The 14,357-nt window shown below is 38.3% G+C and overlaps 1 protein-coding gene across 14 annotated transcripts in view; it reads right to left on the bottom strand.

Moving 5' to 3' along the window:
- Positions 1–825: 825 nt before the first annotated feature.
- Positions 826–14,357, bottom strand: part of LOC122744641 (zinc finger protein 215-like) — a 57,124-nt gene continuing 43,592 nt past the window's right edge. For 7 of the 14 annotated variants that reach the window (XM_043990217.1, XM_043990222.1, XM_043990220.1 and 4 more), the window contains exons 5-6: positions 12,315–12,410; positions 826–2,222 (exon numbers count right to left, since the gene is read on the bottom strand). In XM_043990217.1, the coding sequence (XP_043846152.1) occupies positions 12,381–12,410 (30 nt within the window). In that variant the 3' untranslated portion in view covers positions 826–2,222; positions 12,315–12,380. Of the gene's footprint in view, positions 2,223–10,311; positions 10,386–12,314; positions 12,411–14,357 lie in introns of those variants that run through there. The other 7 variants (XR_006355089.1, XR_006355090.1, XR_006355088.1 and 4 more) reach the window with 4 other exon arrangements.

Raw genomic sequence — 14,357 nt, 5'->3', positions numbered from 1 at the left:
GGTGGGAGTGTATAAAGCACATGCCACCATGAAGCAATGTTTTCTGAGGCTGCTACTTGGAATGAAGCAAATCATCATGCTTTTTTGTACTATATTTCTTTCTTCATGTTGTTCTACTGGATCTGTGCTATGGGAATCCACTGTCTCACTTGATCCTACATTTTATTGCTTGGCCTTTGGATGTGGTAAAAAGCTTTACCCTTTAGATTGTTCCTGGTTATTTAAACCCCTGAATATATAATAGTGCTTAGATACCATATCTCTTAGTTCTTGTTAACTCTAACATGTTAACAAGCAAAGCCATCGAGTGGAGGTAGGGGAGGAGGGAGACTTTTTTGATGGCCTAAAAATTAAAGAGTAGGGAGTGTTTTATAAATGACTACTGATGGATTGCTATTACTTTTTCGTGCCTAATAAACAAAGACCCTAGGAAAAGCAGCTTTATAATCTGGGGAGTTAAATTGGTGAAATTAGAGGTGAGAAAGAGATTAAATGTTTTACCCAAGACATCCAGATTTGGTGGTGGCAGATATTTCTGTGGGGTTCAGGCCCACAATCATGAGGCAGAATATAGAGATTTAATTGGTTTTGATGTATCAGCAGTATAATGTGACAGCCAAAAAAAAGATAATGGGATCTTGGGATACTTAAGAAAAGTTTCGTTCGATTTGGAGACTATGGCATAATAATGATTCCTCAAAAGAAAAAAATCAGTAATCTCCAAACTTTCTGATTATACACCCTATCAGTAAAAAAAAATTATTGAACACATCCCCTATTTATACATGTATATGAATTTATTTATAAGTGAAATACATGCTCTATTATACACATATTATTAAACATTCACAAATACAAATTACAACAAACAATAGGTTTTAACAGTGAATATAATAATGTCAGGAGTCACGTTTTCTGCATGATAACAATCACAATACACAATGAAAAATGATAAGCAAAAGTGAATTGTCTCTGAATTCAACTCAGCAGAAAGTTTCTTCTATAAACATATTCCTCTTTCTTTTCATGGTTCTGCTTAATGGATGTTTAAGTTCCTATTCATATTTGGATATTTTGCCTGTTTTTATAAGATTCAGGAATAGTAAGAAGGCCAATTTGGTTGGATTGTACAGTGCAGGAAGGACAGAAATGTATAAGAAGGTCGGAAAGGTAGGTTGGGACCAGGTTGTGAAGGTCTTCACATGCCAAACATTGAAGTTTATGTCTGATCCCAGAATGAACAAAGAGCCACTGAGCTTTCTTGATTGGGGGTGAATATGGTCAGATCTACTTTAGGAAAATCACTGTGGTGGTTGTCAAGAGTGGATTAGATGCAGAAATCTGTTTAATGTGATTGTACATATATAACCTATACCAGATTGCTTTCTGTCTTGGGGAGAGGGGAGGGAAAGGAAGGAGGGAGAAAAATTTTGAACTAGAAATCTTATAAAAAACAAATGTTAAAAACTATCTTTACATGTGACTGAAAAAATAATAATATACTTTTATTATTTAAAAAAAGAAGGGAAAGATTTGAGGTGGGAAACCAATTAGAAGTCTATTACCACAGCCACAAATTGATCTGGGGAGATAGCGAGTGGGCATATTGCGTAGTTGCAGTGGCTCTTTACCAATGACATTTGCTCAGATGTTACTGTAGGTACCAGGTAGGGTTTGGGCTATAACTACCCAGGACTTACCCCCATACCAAAGGGGTAAGACTTGCACAGTTATGGGAGGGTGTGGAATGAAGAGTTGCCCAGAAATAAGACATGAAGGGTAGGTTGTATTAAGCCCCAATATTTGCTACTGCAGGGAGGGTGGGCTGGGATTCTCACCCTCTAGTTAGTTGATCACCTATTCCTCAGAGTCTGAAGACCCGTGCTATAGAGTATGCCAAAGTGCTCCCTTCTTTCCCATGCCCTACCCCATCAGTTCAGAGAAGGGAAATTGAGCTGATATAGCTTAGTGTGAGTCTTTTTATATGTGGTGATAATGAATGGCAGGATGGAAACAACCTAGCCAAAAGCATCAGCAAAAATTACCAAAAACAGTATGGTCCTGATGCTTTTAGAGGAGATTCTCTAAGCCAGAAAGATCAGAAGGGCTGGAGATGAGTAGAATGCTTCAAATGGGTCGAGGTTTGGCAACTCGTGAGAAGCAGCATATCATCAGACAGAAAACTCTAGGTAAGACAAACTGGTGTTTAGTCAGAGAAGTACCTGTGGGTAAGAAAGCTTTGGGTTAACAATGGGATCTCAAATAGATGGGAAAGGAGTAGGAGGAGGAGGGAGGCAGAGAGGAGGACTCTCCTGAGTTCCATCAATAACAATTGCTTAAGGTCACTTTTTTTTTGAGGATGGCATCCAATCTAGGAGGAAAAGCAGGCTAAAATGCTCAAAGTCGGTAGATTACAAGAAACTAAAACAAATTTTATCAAGCCCCAAGGCTATTTTTACAGAGCCAATTCTGAACCAGGTTTTCACTGGGGTAGGTATGAGTGCATCTGTTAAGATTTGAGACAAAATAGCTCTAGCTAGGCACCACCCTAATCTATACATATGAGTTTTGAACCTTGGTAGAACACAATAAAGCCAAAGTGTTTATGTGGACAGCAAAAGAGAAACTGGGAAAATGACTTTGATTTTTGTAGGTGGGACAGAGTGTTTAATTTCATGTCTTTCAACAGCCATACTCTAAATAGAGGCCTCATCCCTGCCCTTCTCCTCAAAATGTCTATTTCCTAAGGCTGGAAATATGGAAACCTGGGCTGTTAACAGAGCCAGTACTTGCAATCTTGGGTAGATAGAGGAGTTAGCATTTTCTCTCAGAAATTCCCCATCATAATTTTTAGAAAAACAATTCCAAAGGATGCAAGAAATCATCCATACATAAGAAAAGAGGAAAAGTCTTGTGTTGCCAAGGTACAGATGTTGTTTATTATTACACAAAGCACCATTGCACAAACCCATCAGGATGTGCTGTATGTAAGCCTCACACAGTTCACAGACCAGCTCAGAATACAAGACTCCCCAAGGGACTTGCATAGCACAAAGGAATATAAATACACTGCTGTGTTATTACAAAACCATCCCCTCTCACTTTCCTTCTTTCAGAGGCAATCAGCTCTTTAAATAGCAATGTAATTAATATGACTAGACTACTATCCTGCAAGCTTTACTTCTATAAGTTTTCAGGAGCTGGCCTTGTGCATCTTCAACATCAGTGAGAAGCTGGAGGCTTCATCAGGGCTATTGAACACAACTATTTTACCATCCCCCAAACTCAACTATACTGGATTCTTTAATGTTACTAATCACATGCCTGCTTTGAAGTAGGGAAGAAGGTTGTTTATTTCAATTGGTAATGACAAAAGGGCTGAGCTTTAGCATTAATAAAATGAATTTGGAGTGTCTCTACCATATCCAAAATTAGCAAGTTTGTGCTTAGAGAGAAGGGGACCCAGGCCAAGTCTCTGTCTTGCACACATACCCCAATCCCTTTATATCTCATTCACTTTTTTTGGTGTTTTTTTTTTGGGGGGGGGGCAATGAGGGTTAAGTGACTTTCCCAGGGTCGCACAGCTAGTAAGTGTCAAGTATCTGAGGCTGGATTTGAACTCAGGTCCTCCTGAATCCAGGGCTGATGCTTTATCCACTGTGCCACCTAGCTGCCCCCTTCCCTTTATATCTCAAACCCAGAAAGAGGAGATAATCTCAAAAAGGGCAAAGTAGTCCAAACCCAAAGTTCTAGGCTATAGAGACAATTCTGGAGAGAGATGGGTGAAACCCTGTTAAAATTTCAGTCATAAAGTATGGCAAAATCAAACTAAACACGTTCGCCTACAATAATGCCTGTAGTTACTGTGGCTAGAGGCAAGTGTTAAGGGCTAAAATTCTAGCTAAACTCTCTAAAATATCTAATGAGTGGTCGCCAATAAATTATAAGCTTTAGGAAGAGTTAGACTTTTAAGCATTTATTAAGGAGAATAAGAATTTGGTAAAGAGAGAGAAAGGCCTAGATTCCTATCTATTAAAGGGAGAGCACATTTCTAGCTCCCTTCTCCGCCAGAGTCCAAAGGAAAGACCGCGAGACTGAACGCGCCAGTCTCTTCCTTCCTCCTCCCACTCGCCCGCGTCACTTCCTCATGCCAAAGAAAAGACTCCTGGTCTTGCCCTCAAAGACCTTCGCTTCATGGGCAGAACTCTTCTACAGTAAGTCTCCAGCAGGTGGCGTCATTCCAAACGTTACACAAGGAAGGATCATAGGATCAAAAATTTAGAGCAAGTAGCGAACTTAATTAGAAGTCATTTTACAAATAAGGAAACTGAGGTACAAAGAGGTTAAATGACTTGCCTAGGATCATGTACCTAGTGAGCATCTAAGGCAGGACTTGAACTTGGGTCGTCTTGACTCCAGGAATGCCATCTAACTGCCTGGCAAGGGAAAGTGGGAGAGTCTGAGTGCTTGGGAGCTCCAGTAAGACCAATTTGTTTAAAGCCTAGACACTGAAGAGCCTACTATAGTAAGGACTTGAACCAATCCTATAACTTAAATGTGCCAAATATCACCTGTAGGTGTTTAACCTTAACCTTGGACAAATCTTTCAGCTCCTCCAGCTCTAATTTCCTTATTTGTGAAACATAATAACCTGAATTATGTATCTCATATAGCTACAGAGAGAATCAAAGGAAGGAAGGATCACAAAATGACTTGTAAATTATGAAGTGCTGGACAGATATGAGATAGAGAACATCCCCCTCTCCGTGGAGACTGCTAATCCACTTAGTTTTGAGAGTCCACCCTGAGGATAAAATTGGTGGACTTTCCACCAAACCCATTATATCTAGCTGGCCCTAGATCATGGTTCACATTGCATCCATCCATCCATCCTGGGTATCTTGCTATGTACCCTGCTTCAGTACTGCGTATCCCACCCATTTCTATGCTTTTCTCTAAGAATAGTAACTTAATTAATTGATTGATTGATTGATTGATTAATTAGTTAGGACATTGTTTCTGCAAAGGGCATGACAATTAGCCGCCCTGTGACTCCTTTCATTATAACACACTTTCCTATCACAAGGGATTGTTTTCACTCTTACATGATAGATACTTTTACTCATTTTATTTTTTAGTGAGGCAATTGGGGTTAAGTGACTTGCCCAGGGTCACACAGCTAGTAAGTGTTAAGTGTCTGAGGCTGGATTTGAACCCAGGTACTCCTGACTCCAGGGCCGGTGCCCTATCCACTGTACCACCTAGCTGCCCCCTCATTTTTTTATCATATTGTAAGCTATATCCATATAAACAAGATAGGGTGTGAAGGGGTCCTGAGAACATAAGGTTTAGAAATTGTTGTCCTGTTATAGTCTTGAAAGCTATATCTGTGGAAGGCATTTGCACACTGACAAAATCGCAGCTTCTTGATGTGCTGGTATATTTACCATAATTTCACCAATGCTCTATTTTTTTTGTTTGTTTTTGTTTGTTTTTTGTTGGTGGGACAATGAGGGTTAAGTGACTTGCCCAGGGTCACACAGCTAGTAAGTGTCAAGTGTCTGAGGTTGTATTTGAACTCAGGTCCTCCTGAACCCAGGGCCGTTGCTTTATCCACTGGGCCACCTAGCTGCCCCACCAATGCTCTATTGATTCTATTTTTATTTTGAATATTGTCATACAAAATTGTTCATTTTCATATAAAGCCCCTTTTTCATCTCCAATCATTTATTCTATTTTCCAGTACATTTTTTTCCTCTCCACAACTGAGATTTATAATTTCTCATTTGAAAATTTTTCTTTATTATCAGAATTTATTGAAGTCTGTTTTATTAGAGTGTATCTAAACTCGTTTTATCATCCATGCTATCTAATTTCTCTTTCTTTCAAAATTTTTGTGAATAATGTTTCCATTCTAATTCTGTGTTTATTCAATACTAGTAATCTCTTGTAAATTCCTGGTTCTATTTCTGGATTGGCTATACCACAGTTAATATACTTCAATTAACTCTTGTTTGTTTTTTTTTTAATATTTTGTTCTTCTTCAACATTTCTATTGATTTGGGAAGTGGGGCATCCAGACCTGTGATTTTACATTAATACTCTCAGATATGTTTCCCTATGTAATTTTTTATTTCATCTAATGCTATAGAGTAACACAGATTTTCTTATTTGAAGACTTTTCCACAAGTATCATATTTATGGGGTCTCTCTCTCATAGGGACTCTATGTTGTATAACAAGAAATGAACTTAGACTAATGTTTTTTCCAAATTCATTACACTTAATGCCTGTCTTCCCAGAAAGGGTATTATTTTGTGAAATTATTATTTGCCTAAAATGTTGATCCTGGATTCTCCATGGTGTCTCTAACTGGGCATCACATTAAGAAACTTCTCTAAAATTAGAGTTCAAGAGACCACCCTTTGTAACATGCTCCATTATAATTTTCTGGGATGATTCTTCTTCAAAAATGCCCTGGTTTAGAGTTGACTCCTTGATTTCAAACCTAGTCTCCCAGTCTGAAAGAAATAAAATCTGCATATGTCCCTATTCCCTGTCCTAGAAAAAAGTAAATTACTAAAGTGTGGGAATGGAAGAGTGAAATTAACAAGAAGCACAAAGCACATGTGCCCTGAATAGCAATGAATAAGTTATATCACATTCTGCTCATATAGTAGACAAAAATGGGAAAAGCAGTTAGAAAGGGACATAAGTCCTTAAGTGAAAGAGGTTGGTGGTAGGGAAGAGGGCTGAAATATTGTGCAAGATGAACAAAGGGAAGTTAAGCAAACTTATGAAAGATTAGTGAAAGAACTAGTCCTAGTTAAGATAAATTGACATTAAAGGGTACAGCCTAGGCTAAAACTTGAGGCTTATATAATCACCTCATGCCTAGCCTACCTACTTATAATCCTTTGTGTCCCTCCCAGCTATTTATCTAGCACTAACAAAGTAATCTTCCACAAGCAAGAATTTCATATTTCCCTATTGTACAGCTCTCCTACACTCAATCTAACTATACTCAGATAACTCTTTTAATCACAGAGCCTTACCTACATCTACATGCAATCATGCCCTGCCTACATCTGTAGGATAACCATCTGCCACACTCAAGAGAAAGTTTAAGTAAGCCAGGGGACACATCATCTTTACTGGGTATTGGGTCCAGTTCTGATAACTAGTGCTATTCCTGTTCTTGTGGTCTGATTGGTTCATCCTCAAAAATTGGTGCAATGGAACAAGCACTAGATATGGAGTCAAAGGACTTTGGTTCAAATTAGTATTTATCTGATTACTACCTATGTGACTTTAGGCAAATCACTTAATAACTCTAAGCCTCATTTTCTTCATGTGTTCAAATAAGGGAGTCAGACTGGGTGATATCTAATGCTCCTTCTAGATCTGGGAGCTCTGACCTATTCTACCTATCAAAACCCACTCTGATCACTGGTGCTAGACTTTCTGATTGTTATATTTATTTCCTGGTCCCACTATGAATGGGTGATATTCTAGAGCTATGTTATAGTCCTTTCTGTATTTCCTATATACTTCTGGTCATTTCATCAACTCCTAGGGGTGTAATTATCTCTATGTAGATAATTCCCAAATATATAGCCAATATGTATACACATATGTATATATGTATGTATAAGTAAGTACATATTCAGCCCTCAATTCGCTTAAGTTCTAGTCCTTTATCTATCTCCTGGATGTCTCCACTTGGATGGCCCTAAGATTATCTTAAATTCAGTTTATCTAAAACAAAACTCATTACCTTTTCTCTAAACTTGTCCAGTCTTCCTAAATCCTTTGTGTAAAGGGCAACACCAGCCTTCTGGACCCTCATTCAACCTTGGAATGATCTTCAACTCTTCAATCTTCCTGACTTCCCATCCAATTAGTTGCCAAGACCTCCTTGGTTCTATCTACATAACATCTCTGACTTCCATCCCCTTCTCTTTGCTCTGTTCCACCCCTGTTTTTCTCTCATCTGGAGTATTATAATACCTAATTAGTCTCCCTACTTCCAACCTTTCCCTTCTCAAATCCATCCCCCATGTAGCTGACAAATTAATATTCTTAAAGTACAAATTTTATCATGTCACTCTTCTCATAAAATCCCAGTTGCATCTCATTGTCTCTAGGATAAAATATAAACTCTTCTATTGGGCACTTAAAGTCCTTTATAATCTGCCTCAAATCTATCATTTCAGACAGATTTCACATTAATCTCTGTCCTATACACTACCTGCCATTCAAACTGTTCTGTCAGATGTTCCTTTTATGTGAAATTTTAATCTCTCACCTCCATGCCCTTGTACAAGTTTGGAGTATCCTCCTTCCTTATCTCTACCTTATGGACTCCACAGTTCACCTTAAAAACTCAGCTCAAGTGTCATCTCTGACACAAGGTCTTTCCTAATTCCCTCTGGTGTCTTTACCTAATTATTGTATGTGTGTGTATACATATATACATACACACACACACACACACACACACACACACACACATATATATATATATATATATATATATATATATATATATATATATATATATGCAGATCTTTTCAATACTTCCAGTGAAATGTATGTTTTGAGGACAAGACTGTTAAATTGTTGTTTTTGCTTCACTGGTACCTGAGTATGTGTGTCTTAGAGGAAGAGCTTAATAAATGCTCATTGAAGTGTTAAACTAAATTGATCTGCAGATTTGGACTTCCCTCTAAGAAGCATTACATGAAAGCTTGTAGTAGGCTATGGTCAGACCTAAAGATGTTAAAAGTGAAGGAGTAGACTGAGGGACAGATAGAATTTCAAGGGGGAAGTCCTTTGGTTTCAGAGTAAATAGAATGACAAGTCACTTGGGAATTATGGAATGCTAAGGACAGTAGACCCTGTTACCTATGCAGAAAGAGAATAAAGCTTCTTTGTTTCATCCCTAACCAACCTCTTTGTACCAGTGCCATGTTTCCTGGTATCCCCAGGGCCCCATAAAATGCCCCTACCCAAACAGTTTTCTACCTTCTCCAACATGGCAGATTCTATATTCCAAATTGGCTATATTTGCCATCATAGAAGCATTATATCCACAGAGAAAAAAAGGGAAAAAAGGCTTGGCCTAGTGTTTAACAATTTATTCTCATGAGTGAAGAATCCCGTTCTTTTATAACCCATTTCCTCGTGTTGGGTCCATCATTTACATCACTTTGATACTTAAAATAAGGATAGTTGCCATCAGGAAAAAAAATAAGGGTGGAGAAAGCTTTAAACCAAATTTTCTGTTCTTGGGTTCTTGACTGCTCAACTCTTTTCTGTTGCTGGCCCTCATAGACCCAGTACTGTTACCTATGCCCTGATTTGGTAATACTCTTTCTTCCCTTGCTGAAAGACCTCCTCCAGTACTCTATTACCTAGAGGATATAATTTACAGAACTCAGGCTGTCAATCAAAGCCCTCTACAACCTGGTCCTGCTATACCATTTCTACCTTATACTCTGTTCATTCTGGTCTCTCCTCTTTCTTACCCCTGGTATGACTATGGACTAATTCTGAACCTTTGTTCATGCTGTTAACTCTGCCTGGAATATCATTCCCCTTTCTTTCTATCTATTTTTTAAATTAATTAACCTTTTTATTTATGGTTTGGGGTTCTAATTCTTATCCCTCTTTCCCACCCTCCCCTCCCCCTTCCCTGAGGTGGTTTGCAATTAGATATAGGTTACACATGTATGATTATGGAAAACATTACCATATTAGTCATTTTGTATAAGAAAATTCAAATTCCAAACATTTTTAGGGTCCAGATCATGTCACCCTCACAAAAAGACTGATCATGCCAGCACAAATTGATATTCCCTATCTGAATTATCTTGTATTAAAAGGGTTCATATATATACATATACACATATACATATATATACATACACATACACACACACACACACACACATATATATATATATGTCTGATGTCCCTGACTAGTCTGAAAATGTAATTGAATTTGAGGATATCTTATTCTTTTTCCTAGTCCTCAAGTTCACAGACCCACTGAAATTAACTCATAGAACCTGTCTATGAACCCCAAGTTAAGAACCCCTACTTTAAAGGAAGGCAAATCCAAAACCCCCAGTAAAAGAGAAAAAACCATATAGATCTCCTAGGAATCATGGAATAGCATCAAGAACCTTCAAGATAGTTGAAAACAGAAATAAAACTTACAAAAGAGGATATTAGGATACATAGTAGTTAGAAATGAGACATTAGAATAACATATTTCCATAAAGAAAAGAAGGACCATGATGAACCCCTAAGTTAAAATAGCCTAATATTATCAATGGATACACATGGAACTTCAACAAAAGAGAGGCATTTGAGTCATTCCTGCAAAGGAAACAAGAGGTGAGAAGAATATTCAATCTGCAAACAATCCAAACAAAACTAAGAAGCAAGGTAAATAAGCATATTTATCAAGAAAAGAAAAAAAAAACTAAGCTATGAAATCACTTCACTCTTGTTTCTAAGCTGTCTTTAAAAAATAAATAAATAAAGTGGGATAAGCAAGAGCCAAAAGGTTCTAAAGGGCTATAGAAAAAAGAGAAAAGAAGGATACTGGCATAGTAGATAGAAAATTGGCTTCAGAATCAGGAAGGCCTAGTTTCAAACTCTGTCTCTGACACATGTCAGTTGTATGTCCCTGAACAAGTCTCAACCTCTAGACACCCCAGGCAACTCTCTAAAATGACAAGTTGCCTTGAAAGAGCCAATCTACAGTGGTAGAGAAAGCTACTCACCTGAAGCTCACTATACTAATGAAATCATGTTCAACCCCCCCCCAAAAAAATAGTGGAAAGAGCAGAAGGTAAGAAGGAAGTACTGGATTAATGTTCTGTGGACTGAATTTCATGCTTCTCTATAAGTGAATAAATATCTACTGTGGGAATGAAAATACAATGGGAAGTTGTTCAAACCTGTCTTACTCTTTATGACTCCATTGATTATATTGTCTGTGGGATCTTCTTGGCAAAGATATTGGAGTTGTTTGCCATTTCTTTCTCCAGTAGATTAAGGCAAACAGAGGTTAAGTGACTTGCCCAGAATCACACAGATAATAAATGTCTAAGCCCAGAATTGAACTCATGTCTTCCTGATTACAGGCCCAACACTCTGTCCACTAAGCCACCAGCTGCCTCTAACAGTGGGAAGAAGCTCCAGTGAAAAGCGGGGAATCAAGAGACACAAGAATTGGAGATGGACATCCTCCTGGCCATCATGTGAGCAGAGAAGGGAGAGTAATTTCTACAGCCTCTTGACAAGATTTAGGGACCAGGAAGTAATAGAGGAGAAAGACTGTAGTAGGGCCTGGGACAAGAAAGCTAATTTAGGCCTAGAGGGGAGAGTGATATGGTACAGCTGGAACACATCCATGGAGGGGTTGGGAGAGAAGTCTTTTAAAGGACCCCAGGAGATGATCTTCTCTGAATAAGAGATATGATTCCCAGGAAAGAAGGGATATGAAGCTCTTGGCTATGGCCAGAGGAGAAACAATTCCAGCAGGAGGATATACTGACTATAAAAGAGAAGAATGTCAGGGCAGCTAGATGGCACAGTGGATAGAGCTGGCCCTGGAGTCAGGAGGACCTGAGTTCAAATCCAGCCACAGACACTTGACTCTAGCTGTGTGACCCTGGGCAAGTCACTTAACCCCAATTGCTTCACAAAAAAAAAGAGAGAGAGAGGAATGTCCATAAGTAAGAGATAGGATCAGTCCTCTTGATTGTGATTCCCACTACACCTAATTGTCTTCTTCAAAAGCTGATATTTTTAGGAGTGAGGGTCATAAGAAAGCTTCACAGAATACACATGCAAAAACTCAAAATATGAAAAAAATACTTAATGGTGGGATATCTAAGTGGATCTATGCTGTAGCCAAAAATATAGGAATAGTAAAGTATCTAGGCTAGATAAAGCTAGGAGATTCGTTTCAATATAAGGAAGAATTTAAAAATTGCTATAACTGACCAAAACTATAATATGCTGCATCAGAAGCAGGAGGCTCTTTGTCACAGATGTTGTAGAGGAAATTGCTGTACTGGTTGGGAGTAGGACCAGAAAACCTCAAAAATCATTTTCAGCTCCAAGCGTCTGTGTAATGTTTAGGTGAAGTTCAGGTATCTAAGGGAGTCCAAGGCAAATGGCCTCAGTTCTTTCCATTGGTATGGGACATTTAAAGATAATTGCCTAGTCATTACTTCCAAAATTCCACCCTGCATGACTTATAGTCTTTCTGTCTGGGGGTTCTCATATACTCACCTAGGCGGTTGCTTTTTGGAATTTTCTTCTTGTTCCATGGGCCTTTTCCATGCTCCAACTGAGAAATCACATCTGGCTTGGAACCCGGATGTCCTGCTTGTAGGTAAAAGGAAGGATTTGAGTGTTGGTGCCAGAGGATAAAGAATCACACCAGAAATCAGTGCCATCCTATTGTTCCTGAGAAGCTCTACACAAAGGAGCACTCTACAACACTGTAGTGGTTACCATGGTTACCTAACATGCAAAAGGTCCCCCAGTTTATAACTGGCCAGAAACCTCAGCTTGAATTCAGATCTCTACCGTAGTCTTTTGAACAAACACACTTATATTCTACAACATTTCCTCTGTGACATAATATATTTTCTGAAACCCAGATTTTCCCTGACAGTTTAGTATCCTTTGCAACTTTCTCCAATGGAAGCTACTCTTTCAATTCTCTGTAATTCATAATAGTGGCAGCTAGGCATTGTAGTAGATAGACTACTGGATTGAGAGTCAAGAAAGACATGAATTCAAATCTTGCTTCAGAACTCAGTATGTGTGTGGCCCTAAGCCTATCACTTAACCTCTCTGTGCTTTAATTTCCTCTTTTATAAAATGGGGATTATAATAACACCAAACTCCAAGGGTGATAATGAAGATCAAATGAAATAATATATGAAAAAACACTTTGTAAACCTTAAAGTGCCAATGTATGCTACCTATTGTGATTATTACAGTAACATAATTTGGTATACTTCATTGTAACACATTAAGAGTTAGAAGAGACAAGGGGCAACTATGTGGCGCAGTGGATAGAGTGCCGGCCCTAGAGTCAAGAGGACCTGAGTTGAAATCCAGCCTCAGACATTTGATACATACTAGCTGTGTGACCCTGGGCAAGTCACCTAACCTCAATTGCCTCAGCAAAAAAAAAAAAATAAATAAAAGAGAGAGAGAGTTAGAAGAGACCTCAGTGACCAGCTAGTCCAATCCATAACCCAAAGTAACCTCCAGTATAACATACCTGACAAGAGTTGATTCTGATTCTGAAGACCTTCAGTGTGGAAGCAAAGGGGGCCCGTTACCTCCCTAGGCAGCCCACTTTAAACAACTCTAATTGTTAGAAATTTATTATCATCATCATCAATAATGATAATCATTACAACTAACATTTGCCTAACAATTTAAGGTTTACAAAGCATTTCTTTACACATTATCTCAATTCATACTTCACAACAAACTTGTGGAGTAGGCTCTCTTATCATCTCTTAAGTTACATAGATGAGAAACTGTGGTAGATAACGGCTTTCTTCAAGACTGTTCTGATCTCACTTTCTGTAAGTCTTTCCCACCTACCCCCTCTAGTGGCCTTACCTTCAAGATGATCACCCATTTACACTGTAAATGTCTTGTACATCGATAGTTATTTCCAACTTGCCTCTCAACTAGAACGTGGCTCCAATAATGGCAGGTAGCATGGTTCTGCCTTTCTTGTATTCCCATAGCAAAACTGCACAGTGTCTGGCACATAATAAGTGATTAACAAATGCATGTTGATGATAATGATAATAGTTATATTCCTAGAGTCATACAGCTAGTTGTGTCTGAGGCAGGATTAAAACTTGGGTCTTCCTGACCCCAATTCATTACTTTCTCCATGGAACAATGCAGTTTCCTTGACAGAAAAAGTCTAATTTCTCTTCCACATAATGCCCTTCAAATGCTTGAACACAGTTATCATGTTTTCCCTGAATTTTCTCTTTTCTAGGCTAAATATCCATAGGTCCTTCATCCAATTCTGATATAGCATGGATTCAAGGACCTTTGATGTAGATCCTTGTTGCCTTCCTATGAATATTTCTCCAGACTTTTGATGTCTTTTTAAAATCCTAACGGTCAGTACTAAATACATATTCTAGGTTTGGTCTGATTAGTACATAGTAGAGAGTGACTTTCACCTACTCCCCTAATTTGTGCAGGCTATGTGTCTCTTAATATAGTCCAAGACTGAATAACTTTTGTTTACTGTCACAATACAATGATAACTTATATTGAGATTGC

The sequence above is a fragment of the Dromiciops gliroides genome, chromosome 2 (genome assembly GCF_019393635.1).
Source record: "Dromiciops gliroides isolate mDroGli1 chromosome 2, mDroGli1.pri, whole genome shotgun sequence".
Classification (NCBI taxonomy): Eukaryota; Metazoa; Chordata; class Mammalia; order Microbiotheria; family Microbiotheriidae; genus Dromiciops; species Dromiciops gliroides.
The sequence above is the reverse complement of the archived record's forward strand: the minus strand, read 5'-3'. Positions and strand labels throughout refer to the sequence as shown.